At 36.5% G+C, this 20,511-nt stretch overlaps 1 protein-coding gene across 3 annotated transcripts in view; it reads right to left on the reverse strand.

The window, feature by feature from the left end:
• The window catches only part of usp6nl (USP6 N-terminal like), a 54,570-nt gene extending 34,059 nt beyond the window's left edge, over positions 1-20,511 (reverse strand). Inside the window, exons 1-2 of one of the 3 annotated variants that reach the window (XM_059511378.1) lie at positions 20,056-20,511; positions 9,049-9,134 (exon numbers count right to left, since the gene is read on the reverse strand). In XM_059511378.1, coding sequence (XP_059367361.1) covers positions 9,049-9,052 — 4 coding nt within the window. In that variant the 5' untranslated portion in view covers positions 9,053-9,134; positions 20,056-20,511. Of the gene's footprint in view, positions 1-9,048; positions 9,135-15,200; positions 15,245-15,648; positions 15,853-20,055 lie in introns of those variants that run through there. The other 2 variants (XM_059511377.1, XM_059511379.1) reach the window with 2 other exon arrangements.

Below are 20,511 nucleotides of genomic sequence, written 5' to 3' on the forward strand. Positions count from 1 at the left end.
AGCCACATTAAAAAAGTTAAGTCATTTGTTGATTAATGCTTATTGGAGACGCGAACCGTTTAAAATTATTCAGTTCGATTTGGTGAACTGGTTCAAGAAGATCCGGTTACATCGAGTGATTCGTTCGCGAACTGGATATCAATACACTGCAGTGAATGCGCTCACAACAGACACAGAAGAGAAGACAATGCTGAATAAAGTCCTAGTTTTTGCTATTTTTGGACCAAAATGTATTTTCAATGCTTCAACAAATTGTAACTGACCCTTTGATGTCACATGGACTACTTTGATGATGTTTTTCTTACCTTTCTGGACATGGACAGTATACCATACACACAGCTTCAATGGAGGGACTGAAAGTACTCGGACTAAATCTATTTAATTAATGACATAATTTTTTCTTTTTTGGTGAACTAACCCTTTAAAACTGTAGTTTGCCAAAGGCAGTCACAGAATCGCGGTTTGAAACAGCCTTTTTTTTTCTACGTCACAAAATTCAATGAATCCTATCCTTAGGATATCATTAACTGTGTTGCAAAGCAGAGGGTATAGTGAGAAGGCAGCCAGGTTAATCCGGTAACAGTTATATTTTTTTCTGTAGATGTTTAGCTAACTGTTAATACTTCCCCCTATTTTCACAATGTCATTTGCTGTCAGCACTTATTTATTTCTATTTTGTAACTTGAATAATAACCTGCGGCAGCAGTGTAAAAGTAGCCCGGAGTCCGACGCACCTCTCCCGCATTGACAGCAGCACATTACACGCATATGATCGCGGGCGTGATTTGGATTCACAAACTTGGCTGCATTTGAGTCTTCAAGTTATTTTGTGGACACAACATCATCAAGTACGGACAGACGGACGGAGAGATAGATAGAGACAAGCATACAAACAGACTGAGATATGCAGACAGACAGATTTAGTATATTGCATTCACAATGCACAAACATAAATCATCTGAGAAAAGGGAGAGTTACATATAAATTTTTATATAACACAAACAAATAATAATAATAATAAAAAACTTATTTGAATTATCATTATTTGATTGCCAACACATAATTACAACAGGCCTAACTGTGTTCATAAATGTGACCATTTATCATTCTTTCTAATAGTTCTCACAAGAGTCATTTTTGTACAGCACGCCAACAACCAACAATACAGAGAAATTAAACAGATATTTGAGAGAGATTTGAAGTCAGGTAAATGCTGCTGATGTAATTTTTAGTAATTTAAGTCTTAACACACAACACACATAGGCACACACAACAAACCTGCAAAGCGCTGGTATAATCTTATGCCAAACCCCAGAGTTAAATCACAAATACTCATGCATGCCTAAATGATTACACACACACCTCCAAGCATGCTATTCATCTACCTTACATTTCACAGTGCCCGGTCTTGCTGAAGGACAGTGTGTTATCATGGCTTGCTGCAGCAGTGTGTATGAGTCTTGTTCAGACATCCAGCAGCACATGTAACTTACGATGTAATCAATCTCTACATAATGGCCTCATTTGGATCTAATTACCCTCTACCTCCCTGAAATGTGCTAAAAGCGTCAAAAACACAAAACAGCCTGACAACAATACATCAGCATTACATCACCACTGCTCACCACAAAATAACACTAGTGAACCATGTTTAAACCATGAGATCCATGTGACAGGATTTAACCACAGCTATCGAGGGACTGTAGATAGAGTACTGCACAAACCTGTGCTAACCAAACTGCAGACCAACATTATTGCAACCAGTAAATAATACTTTTACAATGTTCCTGGAATGTCCCTTAGAGTTACTAAGCTATGCAGTTCAGAACTCTGAAATCTTGTTCAGAACCGCTCAGGGATGAAGACAGACAGATAGATAGGGAGACAGACATATACTTTGGTACTCTGGTAATTTTGTGGTATTGATCTTTATGCCTTAAAAGATTATGTTCCCCTACAAAGAGCGTCAATTACAATGTTTTACAGTCAGACTGATGAGCAAACAACAAACACAGAGACAAGTCAATCTGTGGGTCTCTGTCACTATGGCCTTGTGTGAAATTAATGGGTTTGACTTAAAGACTTTCTAACCCAAGAATATGTCTTTGTCCAGCTATCTTTAGCAGCTGACAACTTTCTGGCCATAATCTTGATCTTGGGGTCTTGGTTATGAAACATAGAATCACAAAAACAATGCCTTGGACTTGGTATAAAAACAGTGTCTTGGTTTGGACCAGGGTCTTTGATTTAGCTTTCAGGCAAGGTAGGTTACAGTTTATTCCTAGCATTTACTGGTGGGAATTTTTAAGACTCAAGACCAGTATTGGGTTGGGTTGTAGACAAGGCTGTGGTTAGGCTGTTGTCTATGTTTCTGGGCCTCCAAGGAGTTTAAACTTTGGTCTATATCAGGGTCTTGAGAGATCAAAAATTGATTTGGGTCTTAAGGAGTCTCTAATTGGTCTGGGATTGGTCTATATATGGACCTTGAGGGGTCTAGTAAATGAAAGTGACGTGACATATAGCCAAGTATGGTGACCCATACTAAGAATTCGTGCTCTGCATTTAACCCATCCAAAGTGCACACACACAGCAGTGAACACACACACACACACACACCGTGGACACTCACGCAGTGGGCAGCCATTTATGCTGCGGCACCCGGGGAGCAGTTGGGGGTTCGCTGCCTTGCTCAAGGGCACCGAAGTCGACTCGAACCCACAACCTTAGGGTTAGGAGTCATACTCTACTCCTGGGGTTGAGCAATCCTTTAAGGGATATGTTATTGGTTTGGCTCTTAGAGGGCCTAGTATTGGTCTACATCTTGTCCTTAAGGAGTCTGATTCTTGCACCTCTTTCAACTAGGGGATCTCTGGTTGGGTCTGAAAAACTGATCTGTGCGGACAGAGCAGAAATGATCTGAAATCAACAAGTATGGCTTGCAGTCCAGACCCTAAGCATGTCAAAAGTAACAAGCATGATGGAGTGTTATGTTGATGTGATAACAGTACTGGATTTGTAGAAGCTGAATGAAGTGAAAAGTGCATGGCTCAGCTAAGCTTTAATAATGCATGAAGAAGCGTGGATTCATTTGATTCTGATATGCAGAGGCACAGTAACATCCCACAGCTCCGCACTGCGACCAGAGTGTATGTGATGAAGACGGATCATAATGCACCTCTCAAAATGCCCAGCATGAATTTCCCCTCTTTTATTCACGATCTACCACTGGACAAATGCCATTGAGAGAGATGGTGTATAGTGGATTCAGAAAAGTCTGTCATATCCTGTTTGCCACTTTCCCATCCTCAGTGTTATGTTTCACATGCAAATGAAATGGTTGTTTAATTGTGATTGTTCCACTGGAATTATGAATTTATTTATTGCTTGTTGAAAGTTTTGCACTGATTATAGGGTGATTGTCTATAACAATCAGTATTAAAGGAATAGTTGAAAAAAAACTTTTTAATCATCATTTACTCTGCCTCATGTCATTCAAACCTGAATAGGTTTCTTGCAAATACTGAACACAAAAGATGCTATTTTGATGAACCAAAGATAAAAAAAATACTATACATATATAGTAAATGTCCATCAAAGCATCTGGGGAAGTGACCGTGTAAAGAGGAATTTACAAGTGAGTGAGCAACTGTCATTTCACTATCATGCACCTATGAGTTCATGAGTATGCACTGAGTCACACATGCACACCCTTGAACCAAACATTTGCAGCAAAGTAAGAAACTTCTTAAAACTTGATCAACAACACAACAAAACAGCTCATAAAAACTACAGTGCATTTTGGGATTTCCATAAAAAGACACAAATCACAATTAAGATGCCTACCTTTCAGAAGATCCCACCAGAAGAGCTAGGTTTTATATTCGAAATTATGTGACTGTCTCATCCTACCTTTAAAAAACAACAACAACTACTTCCCTTGTCAAGGTTAGAGCTGTGTGTGTGTGTGTACACACAGCAAAAGGGCACAGGATCCATTTCCTCATGTTCCACTGTTTACCATGAAATGTAATCACATTCCTGAGTGACTTCCTTCCTATGATCATCCATCTAGTTAGTTGTTCAAACACACCCACATGCTCAACAAGGGCATCTTGGTGTGTGTATTCATTCATTCATTCATTCATTCATACCCCTCCCCCAAAAAGTACAATAATAATCAATTCAATTCATCAATTCAATTATTACTATCAAAGACATATCTGAACAAACCCCAAACCTTTAGTATAAAATTTCAGTGGGTAACTCATATTTGACTTTTTCACTATGAGTGAATAACACCTTGAACCATGCGAGTTGTGTTTTTACTTTAAGCAATCTGAATTATTTTTCACTTAAAACTGGCAAAGATCCCACAGTCTTACAATGAAGCAGGGATACGAGTCATACTCATATCCAAGAGATTTGGAGCTCTTTCAATTTGGAACAGTAAGCAACTAATTACTCCTAGCTTTTCTATTAATGTCAACAAGTAAGAAAACAGCATTATGCTTCTGTCAGTGATTCATAATTCAATGTTAATCTGATGCTGAACAAACGCTAATTAGTTGGATGTAATAAACGCACAGCATAATTATCATAATATTCAGAATTTTTTCTTAGCATTCTACATGCATTTGTTGCCATCTGATCCATAAAACCAATCTTCTGTCAGCAGCTGGTAAAGCCGCTCTGTGTCACAGTGCATTATCGTTCACATCAATCATAAATTGTGACCAAATCTTTTATATATTAAGAAACATGATCATGCTGAGGGGGAAAATGAAACAGCATCTTTCTCCTCGTTTCAGGTTCTTTTTTCAGTCCATCCTGGATGAGTCATTTCTCTCATTCGTGCTGCCACTCACTGGGGTACGAGCAGGGGGTAATGAGGGTAATTCACTCAAAAGACATACACAAACACACCGACAAACACACACACACACACACTCTCTCCCTCAATACCAAAACATCTCACAAGCAAGTTCAAAAAAATTGTCAGTACCACCAATATTCTACTCAAAAACAGCAGCTGAAATTAGATCAGAAGAAACAGGGAAGCTAGTAAACAGGCTGCAGTTTGCGTTCCCTGGGTTATTTTGTCTACACCACATCCTCAAGAGTGGCTGAGGAAATACACACGCGCACATTTCTCCTGTGTGGTTGGCTGGCTATTTCAAGTGCCTTTACCGTCACTGGCCTTTGTGTTATTTCTCTATTTCTGTACTGATTGATGCTGAAGATGAAAGAATTGAGACCGTAAGGTGTAGAGCACTAGACAAGCAAACAGAAGTGGAGAGGTGTAGGAAGTGGGGTGTGTAACTAGCTTTAAATACAGATATACACCTTAAAGGCTTGATTCCCAGAACGTGTAGAGCTTTTGGTGAAACGTTTGAGAATCGCTTTCAAAGAATAGTTCACCCAACAAACAATTGTGTCATTTCACACCCGTAAGTTGTTATTTGTCTAGTGGAACACAATTACCGCTTTTGGTATTGTTTACAGAGCAAATTACCAACTGACAATGGCAGTCTGAGAAATCTAATCGAGTCTGGATGAGAATGTCTGGATCTCATTTGTTTTGACCTTTTCTGTACTGCGCAACTAAACACATTGTGTCACTGTCTAGTGCACCTCCATTATTAAATGCAGAACTTTTTGCCAGCATTAAATATAGCAGTTGGTGGTTCAAACAAAGAAACAAATCACATGGAGAGTCCAGGAATTGGTCACTACATTAGCAGCAGTCAGCTAGGCCACAGCTCTGACAACTGGCTCACATTGTTTGCCATAGTTGCAATTTAATAGTTAATTGAACAGGATATTTTGAGTGTACCATCATTTGTCCATTTAAGAAAAAATAAAGAATGAATAATCCAAGACAAATTCCAATAGCCATCCAAAACAATCAGAACTGTTGAGCTGCAATATCAAAAGCCGAAAAGTTATTTCCACAAAAAAAATTGAAAATTATTAATCTCAAGATATGGGAAATTGTCTTTTCTATTGTAAAAGAAAAAAAAAGTATTTATTGCTTTACAGATGTTCTGAAGGTGCCAAAGTGTTTTTAATCAATGTTTCACTTAGCAATTTAATGTAAACTGAAAAAAATAAATAAAAACAAATCCACTTTTTACTTGCCCTGACAATATTTTCACTGGCCCTGCCACAAAATAATAAAATAGCTGCTGTTATCATTGTTTTTGACCCATGATATCTTCACTCTAATAAATAAACTGATATGACACCAAACATTTATATACAGTTCTCAAGTCTAATATCAATACCACAGCAAAAACTACTAGCCTAACCAATATAAAGTCCATACGTTATTAAAGACAAGTAAACAATCAGTAAATAAGAACAAATCAACAAATTACAAACAATAGCACAACTGGATATCAAAGATACAAATGAAATTATGCTTTAGGAAAGACTGGCTGAATGAAAATGCAAATTCACTCGCTGCCAGCAAGTGGCGCTTATGGAACAGCAAAATTTTTGGAAGCATGAAAGTTTTAGTGGAATTTGAGGAGAGGGAGAGAAAACACTGGCCAAGAAATCACAACAGCGTCTCTACTTCCTCTGCAAACTGAGGAGAGCCAGAGCCCCGGCCCCCATCATGTACACCTTCTACAGAGGCACCATCGAGAGCATCCTGACGAGCTGCATCACTGTGTGGTATGGCGCCTGCAACGCGTCCTGCCGAAAGACTCTGCAACGCATAGTGAGAGCAGCTGAAAAGATCATTGGTGTCTCTCTACCCTCCCTCCAGGACATTTATGGAACCCGTCTCACCCGCAAAGCCCTCTGCATTACAGGTGATCCCACTCACCCATCACACCGCTTCTTCAGTCTGCTGCCATCAGGGAGGAGACTGCTGAGTCTCCAGGCCAGGACCAGCAGACTGAAGGACAGCTTCATCCACTAAGGGCTGTCAGGAAGCTGAACTCCCTACCGAACTTGCCCCCCTCCCCTCTTCTGCCTCAGGCACCACTGAACTATGAACCCCCCCCCCCCACTAATTATATGATGGCATGCACTAGTCACTTTGTGCAGCACTGGTCTGCTCACTACCTCATTCAGCATGGAACTGACGTCATTCCACTACCTCATCAGTCAGTTAAATAAAATAACTGCTCGAGCCCTTTGTCACTTTAATCAGACTTAATAAGGGATTTTTAATAAGGGATTTTTTTGCACTAAAAATCTTTTATCTGCACTGTTGTTGACTTCATTGATTTGCACTATATCTGTCATTTGCCTTGCGCTGCTTTATTTAACTTTATTTTTAATTTTATTATATGCCCTTTATTTATTTATTTATTTATTTTTTATTTTATTTATCTATTTTTTACATTCCCTTATTGTATAGTTGTATCTACATTTTATATTTCATCTAGATTTTTAGGCTTTAATGTTAATTTTATCTGTATGCACCGGGGGGCACCGGGGGAGTAACGCAATTTCGATTCTCTGTATGTACTGTACATGTCGAAATTGACAATAAAGCAGACTTGAACTTGAACTTGAACATTTATTAAAATATCTTCATTTGTGTTTCAAAGATGAACAAATGTCTTATGGTTTAGAACGACATGAGGGTGTGTAATTAATGACACAATTTTCATTCTTAATTTAACGACCCCTTTAAGCATGCAAAGTGCTCATCATATACTATTTCAGTTTGACTTCCTCTGTAGGTTTGTAACATGCTGTCAAAGTGTAATCAAGTTAGGGTCAATGAGCCATCAGATAACTATCGTTTGCTTTACTGAAAAAGAAAAAGAAAAGTCCAGCTGGCTAGAGAGTATGTAGCACCATTAGTGTTGTTTACTGGTTTGGTGTGGACTCCACAAGGGACACACTGTGTAATCCAGTTAAATCTCTCAACTCAGCCGCCCCCCCGACATGGCAGCTGACCAATCCAATCGCCCCATAGTCGCCACAGCAACTGCACACACTTAAATACACTCCCGTCCTCTAAAACACACCATCTGTGAGATTACATGTCAAACTCCCATAAAACCCTGTTCTTACAGGAACTTACTGAAGGATCGGAGATGATCTGATGTGAATCGGGGACGTTCTTTAACTAGATCTCATGAAGCTCAAGCTGATTTCAAAACAGATTTGTAGAGCAATGTATCTACAAATAAAGCCTTCATGCTATGACGTCTCATCACATTTACTTACTGTCACAGCCGGAAACCTCTGCTCTCATTTCTGATCTCTGTCTGTATACAGAATGGTACACTAGCTTGTGCTTATTTATCATAGAACACAATACACAGAATATTGCTTAAGTAATATTGTGCAAAATGCCACAATAAATGCAGCATGCTACATTCTTGTAACATGAACTCACTATAACAAGTTTTGATAAGCATTAGCAGGTGTCATCCAGTTATCATGTTAAAAACATATTTTACTTTAAATATTTTACATTTGGATTTTAATTTGGACAAAATGGTTTAGAATCATAAAATTGACCATTTATCGGAATATAACCATTAAAACAATGAGTGAAGAAGAGAAGCAAAACTACTACTTTTGATCTTTCTTTTGACTCACTGTACCAAGTTAAATGGTATAAAATTACCAATTTCATTTCATTTTGTCAATTTCAAAAAAAGGTCCACAATTTTATAATTCTGTATAATATAATAATATCTTATATTTGCCTTAGGCAACCAATTTTCTGATTATACACCATATATATATATATATATATATATATATATATATATATATATATATATAAAATAAAGGAAATAATAAAAAAGTAAAAAAAGGATTAAAATTGTAATTTACACTCAATATGTTATTATTGCATATTGTTTTATACTGTACTACAATACTGAAGTGCAGATAATTGCCATTATTTGCATTAAGTAGTATAAACGGCAGTAGTGCTAATAGCCGCTGCCATTAATAAATGCAAATTCTGTTTTTAATTTATCACACATTTATCACTGCTGAGTACTTGATTATTCAACACAAGGTGAGTCTCTGTTCAGAGAATGTTATGCTTATGATATATGTACTCACTCATACTGGGATGCTGGGAGTCGGTAGGGCTGTGTGGTCCAGGTGAGGTTCTTCTCAACAGCTGTTCTCCTCAAGGCACTCATGACCTATAAATATCCAACAAATAACACACAAACAAAACACAAAAGCCATTGTGAATGCTCATGTAAAAATGACAAGCAATTGCTGATGATCCTGTAGAAAACCACAGCATTCCCGTCGGCCAGCCGAATGTGGTGAAGCAGTGCTATCTTACTCCCAAAGAGAGCAAAGATAACATTCCTACATCCAACATTATTATTATTATTATTATTGTTTTAAATAGACAAGAAATATTTAAGAATAAATTTGGATTAACTTTATTAAAAGCTTTTCAAGGTTACTTGTATATCCATGCTTATATCGTCACAGAATGTAAACTATCATATTGCCCAGTTCTTAACTACGTTGACACGGCAATATAATATAAACATCATGATTTTTTTGTAATGCTGCTTTAAAACAATGTGTATTGTGAAAAACACTATACATTATATAACATATACATAAAATTATAGTTTGAAATAAAAAATTGCATAAAGTCTATTTAAGAACCATAGATCAGATGCCTTTTTGAATTATTATTATTATTAGTAGTAGCAGTATTTGTTGCTGTTGTGAATACATTTTATTTTGTTTATACATTTGATTTTCATTACTGTGATACATGTGACTCTATCTGGACTAATTTATGATAATTTGAACATATAGATAGAATAAAGTACAAATATAAACTTGAACTAAGAACATGTTTCAGAAGGATTTTATACACAGATACATATGCGACATGCGTGTGTCTACTGGGGGCTATTAGCAAACCAATTGAAATGTATCTTCTAAATTTCTGCAGTCTGTAGATATGGCTCAAATGCCTCCTTAAGTGTAACTCTATGGGAATTTCCACCAATTTAATCATCCACCTGGCAAAAGTAATCTGATTGGTTATAAAAGTTTCAGCATATTCATTAAGCTGGGATAGGAGGGAAAAAAATAAACAGCAGCTTAAAAGCTTTTTAAAAAGTGGTCTATTACATAAGATCCATGAAAGCTTATTTTCTAACCCTGCACCAAATACAAATACAAACACAGACACACACACACACACACACACACACAGTGATGATATCAGGACTGTAGTATCAGGCTCGCTGTCATGCCACTCCCACCCTTCCTGCCTTTTCTTATTTTATCCGTCTCACTCCTTCATTTAGGATGACTAATAACCCCTCTCACTTACACACCACCCCTGCCTCCTGCCGTCACCATTCACCATAGTAGAGTAATGATCAGGTTCATTATGTGTGTGTGTGTATGTGGATGGAGGATAGTAATGGGACAGCAGCGAGGGGAGGTAATCACTGTAATAAGATGATGCAGACCGGGTGGAGGTGACAGGAAATGATAAGGGCCGACCCGGGACAGGAACAAGATCTCCCATCACATGCTTGTGGGATGAGCAAACTTTAAAGGAATAGCTCATCAAAACATTAAGTCATAAAGTCAAAGAATAATAAGAATAATAAAGTCATTATTTACTTAGCCTAACATTTTTCCAAAACCTCGGTCTTTACCACACAATAAAAGTAAACAGTGACCAGAAATGACAAAAAAGCATAATAAAGCATAACAGTCTTAATTTAAGAACTGATAATAGTTTTTATTAATATTTTGAATAAGCTTTTATTTTTAAATTTTAAGTTTAATTCTAAAGTTTTAGTGATTATTTTGAATTAGCTTTTATTTTTAAATTTGATTTTAATTTTACAGTTTTAGTGATTATTTTGAATCAGCTTTTATTTTTACATTTTTAATTTAATTTTACATTTTAAGTGATTCTTTTCAATTAGCTTTTATTTTGATATTTCCATTTTAAGTTTAATTTGAAAATGTTAGTGTTTTTTTTATATATGCCTATAGTTTTTTTATTTCTGCGGTTTTAGTTTTAGTCGACTCTACAATAATAACCGCATTAAATTTCTTGTGCACTATTTAATGCATTTTATTATACCATAAATATTTGAAAGTCACGTATAGTGCAAACTCAGTATGAAGTAACTAAAATTACATGGCAACTTAACCATATTTGTAAACTTAATAATTGTGTTGATATATTATGATATTTAATAATTCATGTTAATAGAGATAGATAGATAGATAGACACACAGACAGACAGACAGACAGACAGACAGATAGATAGATAGATAGATAGATAGATAGATAGATAGATAGATAGATAGATAGATAGATAGATAGATAGATAGATAGATAGATAGATTTAATTTGCACTGTTACAAACTGTATATGTTTCTGAAAACCATATGAAAGCTAAATTAATACAATTTACATGAACGTATTGCATAGCTTTGGACTTATATTAACCAAAGTGGGAAGAACATTTTTACATGAACAGAGGCATAAATTTCCCTGCGTTTCCTCACACAAAACTACTGTTTTGTAATACTGAGTAGAAGTTGCACCAACTTTTACCATTCTTTCTTCTACTTCTTGTTCTTTCTTCTCCTTCTTTTAGTTTGGTTAGTCTGGTCACTATCTTTTTTCATTGCATGTAAAAGCTTGAACAGTCTTCAAAACATCTTTTGGCTTCCATGGAAAAAGAAAAAAAGTTGTAGAATGTTCATTTTTGAGATTTTTCAGATCACATGGAAGTCAAAAAGACATGAAAACAGCAGCCAGCTGAGCAAGAGACAGGGAGAGGGAGAACTCTGATCTTAATGCTGGGATTACTGCAGCCATATGTTCACATGTTCTGTGCTGTCAATAGCATGACACAAAGAGTAACAACTACAGAAAAGTGAACTTAACCTCATACATTCAACACATCCAAATCATTTTTAAGATCTGAATATGTGTGTATATTTGTGTGTGTGGGCTGACCGCCTCTGCCAGTGGGCATCAGTACCAGCACCAGCCGCCCCTCAGCGCCAGGGCAGCAGCTCAGGAATGTGAAGACCTTCAGCGCTGTGTCTTTATGCAAGTGGGCCTCTATTCTTTTCTCTTTTTTCGCAGTCTTTGTGCTATATATTGAGCATTTGTCATTCAAGTCTGTTATTATTTACTTTAGAATATAATTTGGTTTTAATATACTTTTTTAGTTGCCCATTTCATTTCCTGAAGTTCATGCCAATAGACATTTGTGTGAATGTGTGTATTAAAATTTCATTTTAAATTCTAATATTAAGATTACAAGATTCCATTTTAAGTAAATAAAGTAAAAATCAAAAATGAAAACTACTGCTAAATTAGGGTGATGACAGTTAAAATGGGCCATGTTTTGGTAAATGACTTATAATACCATCAAATAAGCTATGCATGAGATCTTGAGATCAAAAAGTATAACTATTTTGAAATTATGAGAGTTCGATTATCGGCAGGCACTTTCTTGAGCTACGGCACCACATTCAGGTAAAATGGACCAGCTCTTCAGTTAAAATGGGCCAATATAAAAAGAGAACAACACAGCTAATATCTGCTGAAATCATTTCATTTTTAACAGTAAATTGGCATTGCTCTTATTGTGCTATTTATTGTGATATTGCCTTTAGTGTGCCATAGCAAAACAATACATTTTGAGATATCTTTACTATTTAATATAGACTCCAAACTTTTGAATGGTATAGTGTCTGATGTTACAAAAGCTTTTTATTTCATAGAAATGCTGATCTTTGAATCTTTCTATTCATCAAAGACTCCTAAATAAAAAAAATAAAAAAAAAGTTTTGTGAACAGCAAATCAGAATATTAGAATGATTTCTGAAGAATCATGTAATTAATTATTCTGAAAATGTAGATTTGATCACACGAATAAAATACATTTTAAAATACATTAAAATAGAAATGAGTTATTTTAAATAGCAAAAATATTTCAACATCTACAATTTTTTTTAATCTCACTGTTCAAAAACTTTTGACTGGTAGTCTGTGTGTTTGTATTTTTGTTTTAAGACTTGATTTTATATGCATACATATCTCGGACTATAAACCTATTTTCACTCTCAGTTTCTGTGTAAAAATGTGTGTGTGTGTGTGTGTGTGTATGCAGCCCCATTTTAGCTGAAAATTGTGTCCCATTTTAGCTTAACCAACCATTTCTACCTAAAATGACATTTTTTTATTTGAAAGAGCATGTCAAAGCATTGTTGATAAACCTTTGATTTGTTGGTAAGCATATGTATAATTGATTTAGTACCCTTATTGGTAATGAATGAAATTTACTATGTCAGGCTCACTTACCTTACAATTTCTCTGACAAGCTTAATGTAACACACTGCCTGCCTTAAGAAACTCAGACCAATCCAAATTACTGTTACATGTCAACAAGTGTTGAAGCAACAATGCAAGATGAGTTATTGTGACCGACTTTAAAAAAGCAAAACTAAATAAAACAGAACCATACAAATCAAAACGCAGAGCAAAGCTAAACAAAACAGAACCATACAAAAAACCATAAAAATGAAGAACACAACAAAGTGAAATAAAACAGAACCACACAAAACAAAATACACAGATTAAAGCAAAGCAACAACAACAACAACAAACTGTTTATTGCAAGCAAATAAATAAATAAATAACAAAAAAGCAGAAAACACAGAGATGTTGTTAGCTATATCACTCACCCAAAATGGCAAGTAACAAGACAACAATGGCAATGTCTGTGTTTCTGGCTTTGGGGGAAGTGTTTCACACAAGTGATAACTGCTTCCTACACCAGTGCCCACCAGAGAACTGTCTAATGTACCAGCTATGAAAGCTTTGCTCCAGTTTGTTGCCATGGCACATCCTCCCCCACACACAGGAAGTGATCTATCCTTATCTGTGGGCTAAACCAGTATAGTTCCTCATCAGCTCCCCTCTACCTCTCCAGCTGAAGCCACCAATCATACATCTGTGTGTTTCAACTATTACATTCCCTCTTACTTCACTGACAGCAGTTAGGAGACTAATGAAAGCTTCAGGGGTACTGCTGCTGTGACTGTCTGGAGCTACGCTTTCTTTTTAATAGTCTTAAAGCAAACCACAACATCATTTTCATCTGGGACAGTGCTTTAAGATTCACACACAGCAGAAAGAAACTTATTCTCTTGTTTTCCAGAAAAAAAAAAAAAAAAAGAAAAAAAAAATAATAATAATATTATATATATAATATAATACATATAGGCTAGTAATATATTTACATAATTACATTTTTAAATATAAAAAGGCAGTGCATTTAGATAAATTACTTATTTCAGTTTGTCCTCATTATTTTGAGGGAATCAAATGCGCTGTACTTAAATGTTGCTCTGCGTAACCAAAATTGAAAGGTTTACTATTCAATAATATCTTATGCTCAGCATTCACTGATATAAATATATGAATAATTTGTTCTTTGCCACTGTATCGATCATTCATAAAATATGTATAAGAATCTGCAATGTACTCTAGCTTTAACTCCGTCTGACCGCTAATGCACCACAATTTCCCTCATGAGATCAATAAAGTACATTATAATCATCTAGTAAATTCTATCTAAGCAATTGTTTGGACATTTAAGTACAAAATCGAATTGTTTTAAGCATAAACACTAATGTATAGTTTGTTTGCCATTGTTTTCTAGTGTTTATTTATTATATTTAAGCAGACAAATTTCTTGCCAATGTGAAAGCTGATGTTGGTAGGGCTCTGCTCGTATAAGAGGACAGTGATGTGTGTGGTCAGCACATGCGCACGTGCACAGCTCAGCAGAATGTGAGACATGAAAACACACACTCACCCAAACCCTTTAAATAGGACCAGCAGCACTGGATTATATAAACTACACTCACAAAATATATCAATTATGATCAATTAGTAATGTAATATACGTAAATAGACAGCAACTCATGAGGTGAGCTGTAACTGCATCATAAAGATTATATTTAGCAATCATGGCTCTGTTATTATTTCCACATTAAGACTATTTACATTGTTCTTAAAGGTATTTCAAAGAATACTACTGTAAATAATCAGTAAAAAAATAAATATATTATAATACCACTGTAAGCTGACTTACCTATTTCAGTGTTCTCCTACAGTACAATATGCTGGATAAATAGTGATTTAAACCCCGAATGCGTTTGTATTTTAAATTTCAAACCTGAAATTCCTTGCATCTCCACAAATTAATGTACCAAAACATTTAAAGGCGTTCGGGACACCTCGTGATAGACAGCGCGCTCAGCCAATCACCGCTCTGCATTCGTGTCCTCAGCCAATCAGCGCGCGTCATTTGTGTTTGCGAACAGCCCATCAGCATCAATCCTGCTGCTGGAAGGCCACCCGAGCGTTTGGCTCGCTAGGCCTCTTTGAATACAATTATAAACAACTTTAGAGCAAATAACGCAGTATTTCTCTCTGGAAGAGTTCATAAACATATAAAATCAAGCATATAGCCCTATTACCGGTATTTAAACACCCTTTAACTGCCTCGGTTGACTCCAAAGGGCTAAAACTGCCCTGCTAGCGCTACTTTAGCACAGAAAACAAACATAACTTCACCCAGATCAATATCTCCCGATCAAAGTTGATCAGTAATACGCGTTTACCTTCGTCGCTCGCGTCCGCGCTCCGCTTACATCCCTTCAGCCGTTTCTGTGAGCGGAAAACACACATGGTCCCGCATCAGGAAGCCCGCTGTGTTCCCGCTGAAGTGAGTGCGAGTGAGTGAGTGAGTGCGTGCGTGCGCTCGCGATGGAAACCCCTGCAGTAGCAGCGGCTCAGGTGCTCGCGCGCCGCCCGCCAAACAGTGCCCAGTGCCCACATCATCACAGTGATTCCCAGCGCTTCCTGTGCATTCCATTTCAGTTACTATGAATGTAAGGTGCCCAAGTTCAGCATAACTTTATTTAGACAGGAAAATGTCACGAGAATATCAATATTAATTGTATGTTAATATAAATTGTGTTATGAATAAATTATAACAAGTACTGCAGCCAGAGGCTTTATGTCAAGCAAAAATCACCATCATACTTCAATATCGTTTTTCTTTTGAATAGCCTATATAATCATGCATAGCATAGATAAAGCAACACAAAATGTGATTATATTGGCTGTTGTTACTGATGTTTCTGAAATTATGTTTTAATAAATGGTTGTTTTTATAACTTAATGTTGCCTGTCTTGATTATGTGTCATGATGAGCGTTTTACTTTTTACAATTTATGAAGTAATGAGGTGGCCATCTGGTGACCAAAGTATGTAACTGAATACAGCTCTCCCTTTAAAAACACGGTTAAACGTTTTAGCAGCTACTAATTACACAAATAAGTACTGCGTAATATAGATTGATATCTACTTATTATTGGGTTAGTGCTTGGGGTTACACTTTATTTTAAGGTGTCTTTTCTCTACCATAGGAGAGGAGGAATTGTATAAACTTGTTAAATCATCTAAACCAACAACATGTATGTTAGACCCTATACCATCTAAGCTCCTAAAAGAGGTGCTTCCAGAAGTCATAGATCCTCTTCTGACTATTATTAATTCCTCATTGTCATTAGGATATGTCCCCAAAACCTTCAAACTGGCTGTTATTAAGCCTCTCATCAAAAAACCACAACTTGACCCCAAAGAACTAGTTAATTATAGACCAATCTCGAATCTCCCTTTTCTGTCCAAGATACTAGAAAAGGTGGTATCCTCACAATTATATTCCTTCTTAGAGAAAAATGGTATATGTGAGGATTTCCAGTCAGGATTTAGACCGTATCATAGTACTGAGACTGCTCTCCTTAGAGTTACAAATGATCTGCTCTTATCATCTGATCGTGGGTGTATCTCTCTATTAGTTTTATTGGATCTTAGTGCTGCATTTGACACAATTGACCACAACATTCTTTTGCATAGACTTGAACACTTTGTTGGCATCAGTGGAAGTGCATTAGCATGGTTTAAATCGTACTTATATGAACGCCATCAGTTCGTAGCAGTGAATGAAGATGTATCCTATCGATCACAAGTGCAGTATGGAGTACCTCAAGGCTCAGTACTAGGGCCGCTACTCTTCACGCTTTATATGTTACCCTTAGGAGATATCATCAGGAAACATGGTGTTAGCTTTCACTGTTATGCTGATGATACTCAGCTCTATATTTCTTCGCAGCCCGGTGAAACACACCAATTTGAAAAACTAATGGATTGCATAGTCGATATAAAAAACTGGATGACGAGTAATTTCTTACTGCTTAATTCTGAAAAAACAGAGGTGTTAATTATAGGACCTAAAAACTCTGCTTGTAATAACCTAGAACACTGTCTAAGACTTGATGGTTGCTCTGTCAATTCTTCGTCATCAGTTAGGAACCTAGGTGTGCTATTTGATCGCAATCTTTCCTTAGAAAGCCACGTTTCTAGCATTTGTAAAACTGCATTTTTCCATCTCAAAAATATATCTAAATTACGGCCTATGCTCTCAATGTCAAATGCAGAAATGTTAATCCATGCATTTATGACCTCAAGTTTAGATTATTGTAATGCTTTATTGGGTGGTTGTTCTGCACGCTTAGTAAACAAACTACAGCTAGTCCAAAATGCAGCAGCAAGAGTTCTTACTAGAACCAGGAAGTATGACCATATTAGCCCGGTCCTGTCAACACTGCACTGGCTCCCTATCAAACATCGTATAGATTTTAAAATATTGCTTATTACTTATAAAGCCCTGAATGGTTTAGCACCTCAGTATTTGAATGAGCTCCTTTTACATTATAATCCTCTACGTCCGCTACGTTCTCAAAACTCAGGCAATTTGATAATACCTAGAATATCAAAATCAACTGCAGGCGGCAGATCCTTTTCCTATTTGGCGCCCAAACTCTGGAAAAACCTACCTAACATTGTTCGGGAGGCAGACACACTCTTGCAGTTTAAATCTAGATTAAAGACCCATCTCTTTAACCTGGCATACACATAACATACTAATATGCTTTTATTATCCAAATCCGTTAAAGGATTTTTAGGCTGCATTAATTAGGTAAACCGGAACCGGAAACACTTCCCATAACACCCTATGTACTTGCTACATCATTAGAAGAATGGCATCTATGCTAATATTTGTCTGTTTCTCTCTTGTTCCGAGGTCACCGTGGCCACCAGATCCAGTCTGTATACAGATCAGAGGGTCACTGCAGTCACCCGGATCCAGTATGTATCCAGACCAGATGCTGGATCAGCACCTAGAAAGGACCTCTACATCCCTGAAAGACAGTGGAGACCAGGACAACTAGAGCCCCAGATACAGATCCCCTGTAAAGACCTTGTCTCAGAGGAGCACCAGGACAAGACCACAGGAAACAGATGATTCTTCTGCACAATCTGACTTTGCTGCAGCCTGGAATTGAACTACTGGTTTCGTCTGGTCAGAGGAGAACTGGCCCCCAACTGAGCCTGGTTTCTCCCAAGGTTTTTTTCTCCATTCTGTCACCGATGGAGTTTCGGTTCCTTGCCGCTGTCACCTCTGGCTTGCTTAGTTGGGGACACTTCATCTACAGCGATATCATTGACTTGATTGCAAATAAATGCACAGACACTATTTAACTGAACAGAGATGACATAACTGAATCCAATGATGAACAATGATTTAACTATCATTTTGCATTATTGACACACTGTTTTCCTAATGAATGTTGTTCAGTTGCTTTGACGCAATGTATTTTGTTTAAAGCGCTATATAAATAAAGGTGACTTTGACTTTGTTACAATGTAATTATACAATTAAGGCATATTGAATAATATTCATGTACTTATAGGCTATGGTTTGGCTTAAGGTTACTTGCATGTAATTATGCATTATTTATTGTTATTTTAATAGTAAGTACATGTAACGTGTAACAAGGACACCTTAAAACAAAGTGTTACCGTGTTTGGTTAAGGTTAGTTGCTTTTAATCATTCGTTTGACTGTTTACATGCAATTTGTAACAAAGACGCAATAAAAAACAGTGTCCCATTAAACACCGGGAAGATTTCACCCTTAGAATCCTCTTCCTCTTTTGTGTGTGTGTGGCTATATGGGTTTATGGAATCATATAGCCAATATTTCTGTCAGCATTTACATAGTAGGTGAGAAAGTGCCGCACAATCCTTAATTTAGTGATAACTTCACGGAACATTAGTTAGTGTAGTAGTTGACAACTTACTGTAGTTTAGACAGATCCAGCGGTGAAAAGCCGTCGTCTTCAAGCGTCTTCTCTTTGGTCGTGTGTTGCACTTCCATTTTTTGTCTTTGTATAGTTAATTTAAGCTTAACGTTAAGAAGGTAGGCCTCTATAATGCTTGCTATAATACTACGATATAGCCTACTATGGTAATAAACGATTACTGATATGTCACAGCGTTATAACAGAGACCAGACTATTATTATTAGATTTTTAGTTATTTTTTGGACAGTTTTACATAAAGACTTCATTTAAAACTATTAGGCACTTAGAATGTACCTATTTACCAGATTATATGGCAATGCCCACATTCTCACTTGCACTTGCGCACGGTGACCACTAAAGGGCAACAAACACCGTGTGTTGAAAGTGCTTATTTTCATTTACTTTATTATTTTTTAATAGAAACCGTGATACTAACAGACAACTTATACATTTCAGTAGTATTTTGTTGTCTGCCTGCATGAATTGTTTTCAAAATATTCACTTTAAATAGGCTACCTGTCACCTCACGTATAGGCCTACTTCCTTGTAATATAAGACCATGTTCATAATTGACGGAATTCACAATTATTTTACTGGTCAAAAAAAAAAAAAAACGTAACAACATAATTGGTAGATTGCATATACCCTAATAACTTCCTAATGTGCCAAAATGAGAATATTCAAAGCACTGAGTGAAAAGCTGTGTGTGTGTGTGTGTGTGTGTTACGAATACATTTGGCTTTATCCTAACCACATTATCGACCTTGTAGCTGCATTATATACATAAAATGCATCCTTCAGGTTAGTTTAGTCTTACCATGATCGGTCAGATCCATTTTTTTCTTTCTCTCTATACTCTTCCTTCAGCTCAGAGCCAGAGAAAATCTTTTGTAGTTGTCTGAAGAGATGCTTCTGTGTTCCAGCAGCAGACGTCTTTGATAAAAGTTTTCTGATTTCTTACATAGCCCTAAGTTCAGTTTTCACACACAGTGACACGGACTCTCTTAGTTCTGCTTTTTTTGTGAAGTGATTCTGATGGAACATATTTCGACAGCGTCATGTCTGAAAACGCACCAACATGAAACTTTTAAGTTTAACTGTTTTGACTCACACTTTTACTGCTTTGTATCTCCGGTAAAGTGAAGTAAGATGTGTCTTTGTGGTAAAATATTCTGCAACAAAAACCTCTTAATATTTTCAACAGAAGAACAAAGTGCTATGATGTTATTTTCTCTATAGAACCACGGTTTTCAGTGGAATCTCAGAATTAAAG

The sequence above is a fragment of the Carassius carassius genome, chromosome 26 (genome assembly GCF_963082965.1).
Source record: "Carassius carassius chromosome 26, fCarCar2.1, whole genome shotgun sequence".
Taxonomy (NCBI): domain Eukaryota; kingdom Metazoa; phylum Chordata; class Actinopteri; order Cypriniformes; family Cyprinidae; genus Carassius; species Carassius carassius.